Source organism: Musa acuminata, chromosome BXJ2-8 (genome assembly GCF_036884655.1).
Source record: "Musa acuminata AAA Group cultivar baxijiao chromosome BXJ2-8, Cavendish_Baxijiao_AAA, whole genome shotgun sequence".
Classification (NCBI taxonomy): domain Eukaryota; kingdom Viridiplantae; phylum Streptophyta; class Magnoliopsida; order Zingiberales; family Musaceae; genus Musa; species Musa acuminata.
This window is the reverse complement of record NC_088345.1, coordinates 6,983,635-7,002,044: the sequence shown is the minus strand read 5'-3', so window position 1 is coordinate 7,002,044 and position 18,410 is coordinate 6,983,635. Positions and strand designations below refer to the sequence as shown.

The window sequence follows — 18,410 nt, the reverse complement described above, 5'->3', positions numbered from 1 at the left end:
ATTCACTACTAGTAATGGTTCGTTTACAGGGTTTTATATATCATAGTGTTACATGGTCTTGGCTTCACCAGATTACAAAATGTAGGAAGGGAAGAGTTATGGCTGCAGATTATGTAGTTTGTGTAGTTTATGTAGTTTACAAAAGTTGAATTGGTTCAGTATTGAGGCCAATTATGATTGTAGTTTGTGTAGGTTTTGGAGTACTAGAAAAATCCTTTACGAATGTCCAAAACTAAATTCTGTGAACTCATGGATATCAATTAATACTTGAAGACTTCGATGAGAGTTCCAGCGATGTCCTATCATTAATCTAAATTTAAATATTTTACTCAAAAAATTGGAGGTTGTGAAGATCGGTCGAGAGTGCATTCTTAAAACAAATTACTTTGTGAGCTTTTTTTAAAGAGTTCTTATACTTACAAAAATTATTAAGATAACATCTGTAGTCGTGTGAAAAAATCATTTTACCTATTCTTTTATCGGATTCATCATCGTCCACATCTCATGAGGGTTACCTTTATTGATTTCGTCAGCCCCTATTGACTTTGTCAGCCCAACAACAACTTCACACCTCGCAGAGATAGTGATGACGTAGGTATGCACCCTCCTTCTCCTTCTTACCTTGCAATTGATGGTGAGGGGATCCCTTCTCTTTCCTCACTTGTGGTCAACGACAAAAGGAGTTGTGGGCAACAATGAAATATCCTCTTTGCTTTGTGATCGACGACAAGAGCGCACAGTGGCCCCCTCTCCTTTTTTCTCGTAGTCGATGACATGCCCCCTTTCTTTCTCCCATGTAGGCGAGCGAATGATAGTGAGGAGACGAAGATAAAATAACAATGACAAAGGCTACGAGCATTTGTTTAAGATAAAAAAGAATAAATAATAGGGTAGAGACATGAGGAAGGACGATGACTGATAGGGGTAAAAGGGTTTCTGAAAAAAAAAAAAAAGCATTGTATAATTTTTTTTTAAAAGTATGAGTTTTTTTTAATATATATATGTATATATATATGTGTATATGTATATATATATATGTGTATATATATATATGTGTGTGTGTATATATATATATATATATATATATATATATGTATATGTATATATATGTATATATATATATATACATGTGTATATATATATATATGTATATATATATATATGTGTATATATATATATATATATATATATATATATATATATATATATATATACGTGGACTTAAAAGGGATTAATATGAATATGTGCAATTTTCCGATACAAAACCTCTTTGTCTTTTTCATCGAGAGGAAAAAGCCCCATCTTCTTACCCTTCAAGCCTAGCGCAACTCCCTAGGCCGAATGCTCCGCTCCGGCGGTGGCGAGCTAGTGCAGGTGACCCGGAGAGAGGTTGGATCCCTCCTCAAATGCTATTCCCGCTTTCTTTATTTCGCCCTCGCATCGTCTCTCTCCTTTCATGTCTTCGCTCGGCGTTTCCCGTGGTGTCTTCCTCTCGGCCGGGTTTCCAGCCCTAAGTTCGCCTTCTTCTTTAATACGGCTCGCTTCTTGCTTCGACTACCGGAGAAAGGAGGCTTTTTTTGAGACCGTTCGATCATTCCGAGGTGGTTCTTCGGCTTGGCGAGCAACATGAGTGACCAGAAGGTGATTCCTTTTGCAATTTCGGAATCTTCGAGTCATATTCAATTTGTTTGTATGAGAACCCTTTTTGGGGTATTGATTTCTGGAATTTGCATTTTCAGAACTTCCGAAAGTTAGGATCTTGATTAGGTCGGTTCCCACGTAATAATGTTTGGGTCTACAAATTAGCCAGTATAATATCAGGTAGCAAATTGGGCATCCATTTGTGTGCAGCTACTGGGGTGACTAATGCCTTGAAAACAAGTCTCGTTGCTACCAAATCTTCATGTCTGAAACACCACATCATGTGTATTGTCGGAAATTGAACTTGTGTAATTTGGAAAAAAATTTACTTGTGAAATTACTGTTTCAATTGTACTTGTGTCATCTCTTTTTTTAATACATATAAGGTTCTTGCTTTTCTTTCTAACACCACAAGTAGTACATGGGATTGACAATTCTGATGCCTGCAAATTTATAATTCCATTCATGTGGTATTGTTCGAACCTTTGTAGCCTTTGCACTTTCTTTTCCCTCTCTCTTTCCAGTTCTTCTTTCCCCTGTCATTGTTAAACAAGAAAAAGGAATCTACATGTTGTCACAACTCACAAGTGTCTTTGTAGCAGTGTAAACCCATCAGGTTTCTGTAGCTTACTAGTCCATGCCAAGCACCAATGTTGTTTAGCCATTTATTTGCATTCAGTACCAGTTGGAGCTCATCTCTTGGGAGATCCCTGACACACTAAATTTTGTATTTGGATGCCTAGTACTGGCATAAGTTGGTACTTGAAGAAATTTCTGTGGATACAAGTTTGGTTATGGAAGGATCTAGTTTGCTATAACAATGTAGATGATCGTTATACCAATTTAGACAATTTAGAGAATATGGAAGAGCGATCAAGTTAGAAGGTCTCAATCCTGGGATTGAATGTTGTCCTTCTTTGACTTGAGTTGGTATGTCTCCTTCAATTCAGACAATCCTAAATGCAATGCTAGTAGTCCAAATATTCCTTCCTTCTTTTGGAATTTTTGTGCATTCTCCTATCCGATTAACGGGCCATTGGTAGTGTTGAAAATCATCTGTCAAGCTTACCATATTAGTGTAGTAGCCATCCTTACCAAATTAGACAATAAATGCTGCTAAATTTTGATGTCATCAACATGAAAGGGCTCAACGACAGCCTAACCTCAGGTGATGCTATATTAGGCTGCCTTATACAGCTGGCAGCCCTTAGGAGGGCTACATTAAGCTCTGATTTGGGCACCCAATCTTTAGTACATGTTAATAGTTGCGGTGTATTGTGCACCCAAATTTCCTTAATTTGTTAATCTAATGTGGTTTTTGCACTAATATGTATTCTTGCCTAAACAATTCTGCTAATGTTGTTACTAGTCATATCACTTTGTGACAAGAGATCATTTACCTTGCTTTTTTTATTGATTAAAAATCTTCATTGTCAGCCAGAAAGATTTTTCTTCATGAAATTATAACTTTTAAAGGTTTTGTCATGATTGTGTTTGAATTCTGATCTTTTGTTGATTATATAATTGTATGCATTTCTTTAAGCAGGTCTTGATATTTGGGTCATTCACTGAAGAAGAAACTAGGTTGTTTCAGAGACAATCTGCAGCGTGTATGTGTTCTTTCGAAAAGGCAGGACGACATTTTGGATCGGTGGACTTTGCCTCTGAATCAAAAGAACATAATTCATCTGCAAGATCCAACAGCATTCAAGTGTCAAATGTGATTGCAGATCTGGCATGCAAAAATGAACAGGGAAAAATTAATAATTGGTTACAAACAAGTAAAGCAAATGGAGAGGCCATCAACTCGTGCCAGGATGATGAACTCATGGAGAAACGGAAGGATACTTTAGGTTTAGTTTCTCCCCATATAACTGAAAAGGGAGTTGCTGGTGCAGAATTGTCTGCAAGCCCAAAGGTCCAAGAAGGATGGGTTCAAGCATCAAAAGCCAACAGTATTTCTGTTGATTCTTCAGCCATTGAGTCTCCTGTAGTGGACATTCCAAAAGCATTGGCTGATAAAGCACCAAATGTTAAAAGCATACTCCCAAGAGGCTTAATAAATTCAGGAAACCTATGCTTCTTGAATGCAACATTGCAGGCACTACTCTCATGTTCACTGTTCGTACAGCTTTTGCAGGATCTGAGATCTCAAAGTATTCCAGAGGTTTTGATCATATGGAACACTTTCTTTTTTTTTTCTTGTTTCCTTTGTTGTTCTCTCTTTCTGACCTTTACAGTGAGTATTTGTTTCAATTTTAGATTGGCTACCCAACCTTGCATACATTTATCAAATTTATATCCGAATTTGACATGCCCGATGTTTTAAGTGCAAAGAGTAACGTAAAGGTGACCTTTGAGAGTGGGAAATCTTTCAGTCCAATTATGTTTGATGCTGTTCTAAAAAGGTTTACTCCAGACCTGCCAATTGGAATATCAAGCAGGCCAAGGTGTGTACAGTCCATGTTCTGTTGCTTGATTTCTATTGCATGGATGACCTATAATTGTTCTGGATTGAAGTACATATATATGCAGAACCCTGCATCTCAATTTTGAAGGACGAAAACCATTTACTCTATTATCTTTGATGTGGATAGCATCTGTTCTCTCATGCTTGTTATTTTTCATCTCAGTGACAAATATGTGAAATAATAAGCTTGGTTAACTGAATCTTAAAGAGGCACTATGGTTCAATTGATTCTTGGTGAAGTTGTTGAATGGAATATGAATTCAACCATAGTCACCCACTGTCTTGAGATATACGTACCAAATGATATCTGCAGCTTGAACCTTTTGAAGTTGGAGCAGTTTCCTTTCACTCTCGCTCCAATAGTTCCAATGTGCATTCGATAAAAGCTAAGGTTGCATATTAACGTGATCAGTTTACTAGACAATAACCTGAGGTGCAGCTCTGCCATCATGCATAGTTGCGAGGATCACTGCACACCCTTGGGACCTTGAGCTCCATGTTCTGGTTCACTATACCCTTGTGTTGCCAATGCTTGCGATAGGAAATTTGGTTCACAAAAATTAGAAATTTTGAGTAACATCCAGTTTGATAGAAATCAGCTAATAACAAGTATAATCCATATAGGACATTCCTATTCCAAAATTCATTCAAGAGGCTTGAAACAACAAAGTAATGAACAACAACTAGTATTGAACTAATACTTTCAAGTCTTCTACCACTGCTGTTTTTAACAGAATTATATGTGCCAGTATGACTTGGTTTGATCTCAATATCTTTATGTAGTAAGCAGTTTAAATAAGTGGTTTAATGCTTATCATGTTTGAAAATGAAGGACCAACTTGTCTTGATCCATATGTATCTTGAATCAAACAAAGTGGAGTACCCTGTCGCTGCACCTATACCATGGGCTAGCATTCCACATTCTAGTTAATTAGGCACCAAGATGCTATAATCTACCTGAGTTGGAAAATAGTCTTGAGCAAGGGAATGTTTCTTGTGTATCTCGATTATTTGTGGAGCTTGTTTTTGCTTAGAGAATAGTAATTCATGGCAATGTTTGCAAGATAAGTATGGAAATGGTCATGAATTTGGCATTAGATAAGCAGGATTGGCTGGATCAGAGATTATTTGAAAAAGGTTGTAATATCAAATTGATAAAGAATATAGATAAAGAAATATAAGAACAGTGACAAACACTTTGCAATCTACAAAATTCTAGAATGCAAGTATATCAGTATTATATTTTTTTATGATATACCCTATTGCTTTAAATTTGTGGGTGTTTATCTACGGAAGGTTTATGATTGGCAGATCCTAGGAAATCTATGATATGGGTTTTGGGCCTCATCAATGTTGATTTGTTGATCACAGATAATCATATACATGAATTGATGCCCTTTTCTTCACATCTCATAGATTTGTGTTTTATGGTTTTTATCAGTTCTAATAATCTGAACTCTTATGACATCTTGGAGGTGTATCAACTTGTTAGTGCTAATATGCATATTTGCATGATTGATACTTGATGATAGGGATCAAAAGATTTTCCACTATACTTGCATCAGACAAGCCTTACAATGCCAAATGAATATAGGAGAACAGAAAATATATGTACATTGCACATCTATTGCCATGCTACATAGTACATACTCTTATAAAAAATAAGGAAGCATTATAGACACGATAGTATCTCTTTATCTGCTTTTATTTAATTGCTCATTTTCTATCCATCACCTTTCAGCATGTTCTTGATGATTATCAAAGCTCAAAAGTTCCCATTTATGTACTGTCTTAGGGTTATTTGATGATCATAAGTAGATGCTTTAGAGTGTGTATACCTTTTGCAGTATCTGGATTTACCAAATTTACCTTATCTGATGCCCATATCTGTCACTTGGAGAAACCAGCATCTCTGTCGCTGTCAACCACATGGTGCTCCAGTAGAAATAGGTTGTTGTCAGAAGTCTGAGTCATCTTTTGCCTTGAATAAGTGAGAAAATGAATCAAGACAAGGAAATCTGTTGGCAATCCTTGTTTAAGAAACTAGTCCTACTTATCTGTTGATTTCTACAGTTGATTATTTTAGCATAAGCAATGTGATGTTTAACTGTTTCATCTTCGAGTCCTTAAACTAGGAAGTGCTTATCCTTGGTGGTAGAGCAGATTAAAATTGAAGGAGATCGTACTGGTAGCATTTATTGAGAGTGAGGGAATACTGGAAGTCATCTTAGAGAGGACTTCAAGTTATAACCCCGATTATATTATAAATATCTTTTGATGGTGCGATAGTTGCAGACTTCCTGAAATTTGTAGCAGTGCTTATAAAATTTATATTTAACATATAAAAATGTTAATATAGCATGAAAATGACCAATCTGGATGCAACATAATTCTTTGAGATTTATCTACACTATTCTGGGAACACTGTTAATGGGAAAACTAAATCGGTCATATTGTGCACAGGGTTTACGGTTTAATCCATCTTACTCTCTATGTAGCTTAAATTGTCTACTTAATGTGTGATAACAAGCTGTGAAGGTGTGGTGTGGAGAAAAAGGAAAGTTCTGGCAGATACTTTTAATATTTACTTTTGGTGCCTAATCTTCAGGCCCGACCAATATTGTGAAATATGGATAATTTAAATTTATGGAACAGTGACCTCAATTATGTGCTTTACTAGCTTCTCTACTAATAATTCTCTACTAATTGTAAAAATAAATAAATAATAATTCTCTACTAATAAGTACCATTCAAAATCATATCTTCTGCAGACAAGAAGATGCCCAAGAGTTCTTAAGTTTTATCATGGATCAAATGCATGATGAATTGTTGAAGCTTGATGGTATTTTTGCAAGTACAGATGGAGGTGAAGTCCCTCTCATTTCTTCTTCTGAAGATGATGGCTGGGAAACAGTTGGACCAAAGAACAGGTCTGCTTTCACGAGAACACAGAGCTTTTTTCCATCTCAGCTTAGTGCAATTTTTGGGGGCCAACTGAGGAGTGTTGTAAAAGCAAGAGGTGAGTTACATCTTTAATATTTATTGGACACTGTTATACATGTTGCTCCAAGATTTTCTGAAGTTCTGCATTTATTCTCATCACTTGTTAAGTAGCTGTATCTTTTAAAAGTTGTACTGGTAGTATTTTGTGTAGATTCTTTACAGCACCTTGCTATCATAAGCATTGTAGGTGTTTCCTCTTTGTCTACTTTTCTATGATTGTCTTCTTGATGATATAGAGGTGTGCTATGTATATTTCATCAGAATCTTCTCAAACAAGAAGGAACTCCAAGTCATTTGGTAATATTAGTTATTAAGTGATCTCCTTTCCAGGCAATTATCACATACCTTTATATGCTATGATCCTCATAGAATCACTAAACACCTTGGTAAACTAATAAAAAAGCAGTTACATGTTTCTTTTTGTTTTTAACAGTGTAACCCTGTTATTGCTTTTTGTTATCATTAAAATTGCCAATATCATGTTGACATATTGTATGTTTTAAGTTTTTTAAGTTATCAACTGATGCATGCAGGGGAGCCTTTCTTTTGTAATGATGGCTTCTGTAGTTTGTACTGGATTAGGACCTTGCTGGTACCAACTTGAGTCTTGTCTTCAAATGTTGGACTAGAAGTAAATTATTTGAAGGCATTAGAAGATGGATTGGTAAAAGTTAAGTTAGGCAAAAGAAATGAGAAATTACTATATTCATTGAAGTGCAATCATTTAATGACACTCCTTTGTTAGACTGCAGATGTCTGATATTTTGGCTTCTTTGACTATAGAATGTGTTGATTTCTTTTCACAGCTCATTGATACTTGACCACCAATTTCCTTAATTGTTTAAACATCAGATTAGAGTTCTTTGTAGTATTTCTATGAATTGAAGGCCGTTATTGTTGCCATCTATTTGGTTTATTTACAACTTGTGGTTCAGGAAACAAGGCTTCAGCAACAGTTCAGCCTTTCCTCTTGCTTCACCTTGACATTTTTCCCGAGTCTGTTAATACTATTGAAGATGCACTGCATTTGTTTGCTGCTCCTGAAACTCTTGAAGGATACAGGACATCAGCTGGCAAGGTATCGACTTTTTGATTATAGTATGGCTTTGTGCCAACTTCTTAAAGCACTAATCAAGAGAACCATATATTTAATACTTGCATTTAGTTCTACAATCATCCTAGGCTTGGGTAATGCTGAAGGACATCACGTTTGATAATATTAAGTTAACCCCAGGAGGTCATAGGAATTCATGTCTGCTTAATAAGCAATGTGGTTTTTATACATTTTTTTTGCTTTCTAAATATTTTAATAAGATTGCTATTCATAACTCAGAGAAAATGGAACTGATTTTCAGAATCCTTAAGGGTTTTTGTTTGGCTAAAATTGATATTAGTCATCATGTGAGGTCAATGAGATGCACAAAATTTTCTAGTTATAAAACAACAATTTCTCAGAAGTTACTGCATTAAAGGTAAATTGGAGCTTTGAACTCTGCATTTTAGTATTTAACACTTTCTATCTTAATTTCTGTAAAAAAACCTTTTAAAAAAAGTTAACCTAGTCTTTCAAGTTTGATATCCTAATTGGGAATGAAAGTTAAGGTCAGTTTCATGAGGAGAATGGCAATGAAGGCATTCTCGTTTACTTATTTATTAATCGTCATTAACCATGGATAACATGGATAGAATAAGTGATGACTAGAGGGGTACATATAGTCTAAAACTTAGAGGGATATATGTATATATATAAAAGGTTGCCTAGTGTAAGAGGCTCCTGTCAATGTATGCAATCTTACCCCTCTTAAGTAAAGAGAATCTTTTGCTTTACATTGATACTAAATTCCAGTAATTTAGAAGGATATATATATTACAGTGTGATATGTCTATATGCAATTTCTCAACCATGCAGTGCCATATATGCTATCTTCCTATTTACATTTAATTGGGTTCAAGTGATGTAACTTTTGGGTTTAAAGTTTCTTATCATATCCATGAAAGCATTGGACAACTTTTATCTAAAGTTTATAGCTTAATTTTTCTTATTTTGGGAACAAAATTGATCTAGTTAATCGATGGATAGCATTAAATGTAGAATGAATACAACTTTACAGACTGCAAGTGTCTTCATCATGAATTAGTACAATTCTGGTACCATTCTGATAAAATCAGTTTAACTACTTAAACTCAACTCCAAGTATTACTATTGTATCGCAAAATTATCTAAAATTGTTTGAAAGAAAAAAGTCCTAGAGGGGTGGCCGGGTGGGTGTTCTTAAGTTTCCAAAGTTCATAGAATATTATATACGAGGTGTATTCTGAGTTTGTAACCTTCTCCTTACACTTTTAATGAACTTTCATGATTCCTTAGTCCGTGCATAGTTGTAAGTCCACAAAGTTGTACCTTGTTTTGTTTGGCAGGTAACAGCAAGCTGACATGCAGATTTGGACAATTTTGCATGTAGTCAAAAACAAGAATTGTTATTCTTTCAATTAGAATACATTAAATTCATCATGTTTGCACTTGCCAAATTTTAATATATATTTTTTCTCTTGCCTTTGTAATCTTGTTAACTCATTGATAGCGATAACTAAGTGGGCTTTATCTTTCTTTGCCTTGAAGTCTCATTGTGCTCCCTGGTTTTGACAGATCATCGTATCTTCTCTTTTGCAGGCTGGGTTAGTCAGTGCCAGCAAATCAGTGAAGTTACAAAAACTGTCCAAGGTAATGATACTGCACCTGATGCGGTTTAGCTATGGAAGTGAAGGAAGCACAAAACTGCATAAACCTGTCCATTTCCCACTTGAGCTGGTTCTCGTCCATGAACTCATAGTCTCACCATCTTCAGAGGTCAGTTTCCTCTGCATGAACTCTTGATATTCCTGAGAAACAAAAGTGAATGTCTTTTTAACCATCTTAGCTCCTTAAAAAGGAGACTTTCAGATCTTACTTTCTAAAATTTCTAATTGATTCATGATACATTTACCTCTGGTTTCCTTTCTCATTGGGGGAGCTGATGTGCCCGGGAGAATGTCATGGAAACCTTGAATTGTCCTCATTCTCCAGAGATTCTGTTTGCAGAGCCGGAGATATGAGCTTGTAGCCACCATCACGCACCATGGCCAAGGACCCTCAGAGGGTCATTACACTGCCAACGCAAAGTGTTCCAGTGGTCGCTGGCTTCACTACGACGATGCATCTGTCACGGCCGTCACTCCAAACAAAGTCTTGCATGACCGGGCTTACGTCTTGTTCTACAAACAAATACAGTGACATCATATTATTTATGGTCGTGTCCATCCTGATGAAACCGAAACCTGGCTGTATCTAATTGCATGTGAATACTCTCAGTTGCTTTCTGTTGGAAAGTGGAAAAATTACAATATAACTCAGTTTTGCTTCGTTCCAGTTGATGGTTCCTTCTACTTCGTGGAAAAGGAAACAAAAACTAGATTCTCTCGAGATCTTGCCGAAGTCTCTCTGTGTTTGTATCTCTATTGTGCTAGAAAAGCATGTGAAGTGGGTTAGGTCACACTACATCTTGTTATATAGGATAATGACCACCTCTTCTTTTTCTAATTTGCATTTGAAGACATGTTATAGTTTGTTTATTGGCTAATGTAACTCCGAAGACATGATACTGACTTGATAGATATGTGGTCAATACATTATGCTAATGTGATATGTGGCTTTCATTTAGCTAATAGGATTACGCTAACGCATTTAAGTGTCAAAGATAGTGAAAAATGAGATCGAAGCTTGTATCCAATAACATGCAAAAGCTATCAAGTTAAAGGTTCGATATAATGTTCATGTGTCATAATAAGTTGTGTTTGGAGTCAGTAAACACTATATATATATATATATATATATATACATACATACATACATACATACATACATATATATATATATATATATATGTATATATATATATGTATATGTATATATATATATATATATGTATATGTATATATATATGTATATGTATATATATATATATGTATATATATATATGTATATGTACATATATATATATATGTATGTATATATGTATATATGTATATGTATATATGTATATGTGTATATGTATATATGTATATGTGTATATGTATATATGTATATATGTATATATGTATATATACATATATACATATATACATATACACATATATATATATATATACATATACACATATATATATATACATATATATATACATATATACATATATACATACATATATACATATATACATACATATATATATATATATATATATATATATATATATATATATGAAGAAAATTTATCAACCACTTGCATTGTTATCTTTTGGTTTCAAAGTATATATTTGTATCACAAAGAATAAGAAATTTATCAACAGTTGGCACACGACTATCACGTAAAATCCATGTCATCCTTCATCCTTCTACGAGAATCATAATAGAAAATTGTAAACTTCTTTCTCATTCATGACAAGGAAGAGAAGTGCAAACTCCCTTCTCTCCCTTTATGACAATAAAGATAATCCTAAATCTTCTTCTCCTTCTTTATAATAAAAAAAATAATTATAATTTTTTTTTCCTCTTTCAAAAGTATAAAAAGGTATTCTAAACAAGAAGAAAGATAACTCCTTGGGGAGAACTATTTTAATCCACATTTAAAAACCTTGTTAATTTGAGTATCATAGGGATCGGATCGAAAAATCACACTTTAAATAATATTTTAATCTCAGAACCAACTCTGGAGCATGATATTTCTACATCAAATGTACCTTGAACATTCTTATGTATGAGTTGGATCACGTCAAGCTGATCGAGATGTAAATAATATTTTTCCCTAACAACAAACATGAGAATGATCTTAAGATTTCCAAAGTTCCATTGGAGTTTAATGTCTCCTTCCAATACTAGACGACATTCCAAACGTAAAACAAACGTTGTCAACCTAATGCTTTTTTGATGAGTTAAGAGAAACTTCTTTTACAATAACTTTCTATTTCATTTAACATTGTAAGCAAATCTGGTCTCTTCCCCTAATCCTATCATTGTGTGGCGAGGAGAATCACCTCCCATGGAGAGATTTCACTATACATTAAACATAAACAATTAGGAGAATAATTGCATCTTTAAAAAAATGAAAATGCCTCTTAACAATAGCATGATTAGAAACATTTCTTCTACAATGTAAATACATGTTTTCCTTTTCCTCTCCAACATTTGTCACTCCACCACCTAATTCTCCAAAGTAAATGGGAGAAATAGGGACTATGATGCTTGATTTATCTTACAAAGTTTCCTTATCTGGATTATTAGTGCAAATGAATCAAATCTAAATATTCCATAATATTAAAGTATATATTGGATTCTTTTTCCTAACAACTTTAAGCCTTTCAAAATTGTGAGGTCCAATCATTTTTTTTAAAGATGATATTACAATGGATTATGAGTTTGAATTATGTATATATTTATTTTTTTCTAATATTTAATTAAAAAATTATCCATACACTTAATATTTATTCACACATCAAGCCTATTTTAGGACATATTGAATTATTCTTTGATAATAGAAAATTGACTGATTTATGCTGCCAAATCCAAGTAAAGCTGAATTCAGCTTCTTCAGTGTAATCTACTGATTTATTCTTTGATAATAGAAAATTGACTTCTTGGATAGTTGAATAAGTGCTTATGGCATACATCAATCATGTCACTTACCAAAACTACCTAAACAAGCTCTTGGCCACCTCCCTTTTCCTTTTTATTTTATTGAGATAGACTATGCTGGCCATGTTGATTCTACCACAAGATGCTTGTGCAAATTGCATAATCTAAATCTAATCAGGTTTTAATCTCCCAACGAGGCAGATGTTCTCCTTGTCATGATGAACAATAAACTTAGCATAAGCTGAATTGGATGATTAAATAAACAAACAATGAGGTAATACATACAATCTAGTGACACTAACAAGATTCTGTCATAGATTCTGGGATCAAGAACAAAGTATTATTTTTGAAGACTTTTCTAGACTTCATCTCTGACCGTCGGCTTGACCCACCGGCGTAAACGTGGTTTCCGTTGATTGGGTCTTCAAATATTATTTGTTGGTGAGCTCAGCACAAGATCCCAAAGATGGATGACCCACCTCGATTCCAGCCATGTTTGATCACGTGTTTTGACTCCTGTGGTTGATTTGTGTTCGAAAGATCCTACAAGAAAACAATGACATGTAAATGGATCATCAAAATGTTGGAAAAATACAACAAAAAAGATGATGAAATTACTATGAAAATAAATAACAAACACAAGATCGACTACTTTAAGAAATATATTTAAGCTTGAAACGTATATAAACACTTTCCTAAAAATGATGCGAATAGTTTTAGTAGATATGACAAGCCTTCAGAAGATCTGTATTAAGCAAATAATAAAGAATCTTCAAAGAGAAATTAGAGAATGTTTAATTCAATCACTTGAAGAGTAAAGAAAAAGAGTATGAAAGAGATGTCTATATTATTTACCCTCAAATACCTATTTATAGATATTTTTCTCAAAAAACATAATCTTTGAAAAATAACTACAAAAGAAATCACCTTTTCAAATAAATCTTTTGAAAAGATTTTTTTCTTTTTAATTTGAACAATTTATAACACTAAAGAGATGATGGAGAAAGAATATGTCAAAGGTGCTACTTCTTCTATATACAAAGCTAAGCCTTTTCTTAACGTGGGAAGATAGTAGAATAGAGATTCGAACCACATAGAATTGACCTCCACTTGAGCATAGGAAAATAGGGACAAGATCCCATGTACAGATCTCCAATGCATTGACAAAGAACACATCTAGAATGCTACAATTCATGTGATCGAATGGCAGAGACACATGAGCTCGTAGAAGCAAGTGGACAATGATACCTACGAGTTAGGTTGTATCCTTGTAGGGTTTTCCCAAGGAGAAGATTTCTTGAGGGTGACCTCACTGATCGAGCGTAACCTTAGTGTTGCTTTGTTCTTGTTGGGTGGGTCATGCGTACTTGTATAGAGAACCTCACCAATGAGGGCAATCCATTGGAAGATTTAGAGAAAGAAAAGTAATCCATGTTGGATTTCATTGATTACATCAAATCTTCTCTAGTGGCGCCTTCTGCTTGGGTTTAGCTTAATTTATTGCACGGCGAATTGCATCCAACATTGTGTTGGATCACTTTTTCTAGGTGACTATCATGAAAGCTACGGCTAGAATCATTAATGACCCAATTTGTTTGTCATTAATACGCAGTTCACCTTTAGATTTATCATATAATATTAATAAATAATTGCATTCATGTTGTTCCGTGTTCTAATGGAATTTGGCCATATGATCCCTCGTTTTAGTGCGCACTCGGAATCTAGTTTACTTCTACATCTACATGTATGTGTTTTAGTGGAGTTCATGAAAAGATAATGTTGGTAGACTTAACAAAGTATCGATCACATATAATTCAAACTAATTACATAATATTACTCTATGTAGTTTTTTATTTTTATATTTTAATTTTTCTACTTTAAAAAAATTATATTGATATTTTTATAATTACGAAAGTGAAACATATAGGTCGATTCATCCGAACAATATTAGTTTTACTAACAAAAATATAAAAATAAATAGTAAAAAGATAACCTTAATAGTATAGTTTGTGGTGATAGATAGTGGCGCTAGTGGTGTCGACGTCGACGTAGTTGCCGAGTGGCCCTTGTACCGCTCTATATCTGCATCGGTGCTCCGTCATCGCGGGATCAAAGTCTGCTACCAAAGTCATCACGGAAATCTATCACCTTCTGAAGCAAGACCCGAAGATGTGCATCTCCCTCCTTGCCACTCGCCTCATCAACCACCACCACCACCACTCATCCGCAACTGAGGCCTAGGAGAACGCCGTTGCTACCTCCTCAATCTCTCCATCTCCACCCGTGAGGCGCTCATGTGCACTCCAAGCATCCTCGATGCCCTTGCCATTGTCCTCTGCCTTCTCTCCCCCATCTCTCTTTAGCATGGCATCATAACCTTTATAATCTCCTCTCCATCAAAGTGTACTACTCTATCATCGGATCAAAGAAGCCTCTCATCATCGCCCTCGGTGCGTCGATAGGTCCATTAAGGATGCGCTCAAGGCCCTCTTTGACCTGGCCCTCTACCCGCTCAATTGCATAGTCCTTGTCGAGTTGGGTACCGTATCACCCCTCTTTGCACTAGTGGTGAAGGACGGGCAGAGGAGGGCAGTGGAGGACGCAACAACAGTGGTCACCCAGGTGGCAAGATGCAACGAGAATATAGAGCCATTCCGGAGGGTGGGCATTTTTAACGTCTTGGTGGATCTTGTGGTTGGAGGGAGTGGAAGGGCGAAATAAAACACTACGGCTACGCTACCGAACTTGGTAAAGAATGACGGAGACAAAGTGATGAGGGATGTCAAGGAGGTAGATGGGGTGGAGGCGATCATGAGGGCTCTAGCTGGCAATGACAATAAGGTGAGCACAAGGAGGGAAAAGTAAGGCGGAGACGCTATTGAGGGTTTTGAAGAGCGGGCGGGGGAGCCAACTGTAGGGTTTTGATAATTTCGAGACCGGCACCAATGACTCTGTGCCACAAACATCGCTCCGTGACAGAGCCATAGAGCGCTCCATTATCGCTTTGCATTAGTTACTATTGATACACCACCAAACGTTAAAATTATTATTTTATATTATATATATATATATTTTTATTAGTAAAATCGATGATGTTAGGATAAGGGTATCAATCTAACTTTTAAAAATATAAAAATTACCTAACTATTGGGTAATATATAATTAGCCCAATACAATTCTATCATCTCCTTTTACTTTCAGTGCATGCCTCTATTTAAAGAGAGTGAAATCAAAGACTCAGTTCTCGATCGGCACAAAAAGACTTCTACCTTGACTAAGAGTCTCATATTAAATTCCTATTTAATCGTAAATTTTGATTTAACATCCTAATATTTACGTGATTTCTACTCAGCGATAGCTAATCTTACATCGTCATGTATGATGTGCGCTTGGTTATGCCATGTACATGTCAAGTTGATGATTTGATGGCCAAACGAGACACAGTAATAAGTAGCGATGGTGGAACATGACATCAAGATGAGAAGTCTCACATGGTGTCCATGAATGGCTATTAGTGGCCGCAACGCTAAGTCAAGGCGAGGAGGAAAGGGCGGTGCTACTTGAGCCGTGCCTTTCGTCGTATCCATGCCATAGAGAAGATTAACCAAGAGGAAGACGAGAGGAGCCCAATGTGGACAAACACAACTTGGATCACTTTTAAGTGGTTTGACATTCTTGCTTCACTATAGTTGCATGTTCCCACACTTTAACGTAAGGTTGACGTATAATTGACAACCATAGTGGGCCTTTAGTTTACTTTATGATTTGTATGAGTTAAATATTCGCCATTTTGGTAGGAGGAGTTGGAAGCTCCACGTTAGATGGAAATCAGACTCCTCCAACTCCAAATATTTTAATTAAAGCATGTTAAACAAGCATAATATACACCAAATTCTGATTCACTATCTATCTAACAATTACACTAGTTGAAAAGGCACTGTGTCATTGTCATTATTATTATTATTATTATTATTTATTTTATTATAAAACACATAATTAATGGTTAATGATGAGCTTAAAATTGATTCCCACTAAAATTTTAGAAGCATTTTAAGTCACTATAACAGGAGAGTGCTGTTCAAATCCTCTCTTACGATAGGTTGATAGATATTTTTGAAGTTCCGATAAATTTACGATTAAAAATAAGATTTGATTCTTCTATAAACAACTACGCTATCTAAGAATAAAAGGTAAGTAGTTGTTCTATGTATACATTATGCTTGGGATGTTTGATTCACAGAGCCGTGAGTTAAGTCGTGGCGTGGGTCGTCGGTTGGTCCTCCTGGCGTTCCACACGGACGCAGATCGATCGAAAGCGGGAAACGGACGGTGGATCATGGCGGAACGCCGCGCGGGCTTCGGCGCGCCCGAGGCTCGCGGACCCAGTCGAACTCGAGCCCCGGACTGTGGCTGCATCGCGAGGCCTCGGGTCGCCTAATCCGAGGCAAGTCCCTCTCTTTATATTTTCCAGCTCATTATTTATTCTTTTTCTTGAACTCTTTCGAGGGACGTGATTTATCTTATATTATATACACACCCTACATATGATAACAATAAATAATATTATTAGGTTGGGGGAGAGACGGTAATGGTGTGCCTCGGGGGAGGAAGCTGTGGTTCGGTACGGCTCTGAGCGGGGATTAGCTGGAATTAGCGGAGGACAGCTGTCTCGTACGGCGTCATCGCATGAATCCACGGGAGAAATCCCCGGACGTCCGCCTGCCTCGGCACCCGCTCGCCCACAGGCCTCTCTCCCGGGTCCCGCTTCATCGTCCGGTGCGTCATCGTGGGTGGAAGACGAGTGGGCGGGGGTCGGGTAACGAATGATGTAGCTGCCCATATCAGAAGGCAACTCCCGTCGCCGTTCCTCCGCGTTTGTTGTTATATATGTCGAGAACTGTAGCCGCGCTGTCCGCTTCCTTTCCCTTTCTACCCTTCGCTGATAGGGCTGGATATATATGATGAGTCAGGATGATAAAAGCAAGTAATTGAAGTTAAAAGGCTGGGCATGATGGGAATCACCAAGAAGTACGTATACAGCGATTTGTTGGGAATGATATGATTTGATATGATGTGACAAGCAGCACTATGTTTTTAATTACGACTTGGGAGAAAAGAAACAATGAACAAATGTCATCAGAGCACGTAGGAATGAGATTTACCGAGCGAAGCAGTTCCTTAATTACTGTATCTATCACCGGGTCCCATCATTCGTTCCCCAAGGTGATATGGAGGTCCCAATTTGATTCGGTGGCATCATCGCAAATAACCGCGACGTCCCGGTCCTAAACGGAAGCCGATATAAGGGACGGTGGAAAGGGAGAGGGGTGGGGGGGCCCCGTCGTCAGAGGTCCACAACCGACACGAGTCAAACGCCAGCCCAGCTGTCCACATCCGATATTTCGTGACGGGAACAGGGGCGTATTAGTCATTTTGAATGCTGAGGGGAAAGGAAGGCGCACGGAGTACGCACTCCGCTGCGCATTGCAACGCTACATTTGAAATTTTCAATGTTGCCCTGCCCTTAAAAAGGGATTAACTAATTAATTAACCAATTAATTAAAGCGCAAAACTCACCTGTAAATAAACCACTCCATACCCTCGCCTCTGCGCTCGCTCGGTCGCTCT

At 36.4% G+C, this 18,410-nt stretch overlaps 1 protein-coding gene across 2 annotated transcripts; it reads left to right on the top strand.

The window, feature by feature from the left end:
* Positions 1 to 1,270: 1,270 nt before the first annotated feature.
* LOC135618959 (ubiquitin carboxyl-terminal hydrolase 24-like) lies at positions 1,271 to 10,520 on the top strand. Of its 2 annotated transcripts, XM_065120462.1 has the most exons (7): positions 1,271 to 1,641; positions 3,188 to 3,808; positions 3,904 to 4,091; positions 6,883 to 7,130; positions 8,050 to 8,192; positions 9,786 to 9,962; positions 10,194 to 10,520. In XM_065120462.1, the coding sequence occupies exons 1-7, from the start codon at positions 1,627 to 1,629 to the stop codon at positions 10,383 to 10,385; spliced, it is 1,584 nt and encodes a 527-aa protein (XP_064976534.1). In that variant the 5' UTR covers positions 1,271 to 1,626; the 3' UTR covers positions 10,386 to 10,520. The 2 variants fall into 2 exon arrangements, with proteins under 2 accessions (XP_064976534.1, XP_064976532.1); XM_065120460.1 differs by lacking the exon at positions 1,271 to 1,641 and having other exon boundaries at positions 3,170 to 3,808.
* Positions 10,521 to 18,410: the final 7,890 nt, after the last annotated feature.

Coding starts and splice junctions, on each gene's coding strand:
- LOC135618959 (XM_065120460.1), top strand. CDS start 3,170: ATGCATTTCTTTAAGCAGGTCTTGATATTTGGGTCATTCACTGAAGAA. Junction 3,809..3,903: donor GATCTCAAAGTATTCCAGAG/GTTTTGATCATA, acceptor TTTCAATTTTAG/ATTGGCTACCCAACCTTGCA. Junction 8,193..9,785: donor ACAGGACATCAGCTGGCAAG/GTATCGACTTTT, acceptor TCTCTTTTGCAG/GCTGGGTTAGTCAGTGCCAG.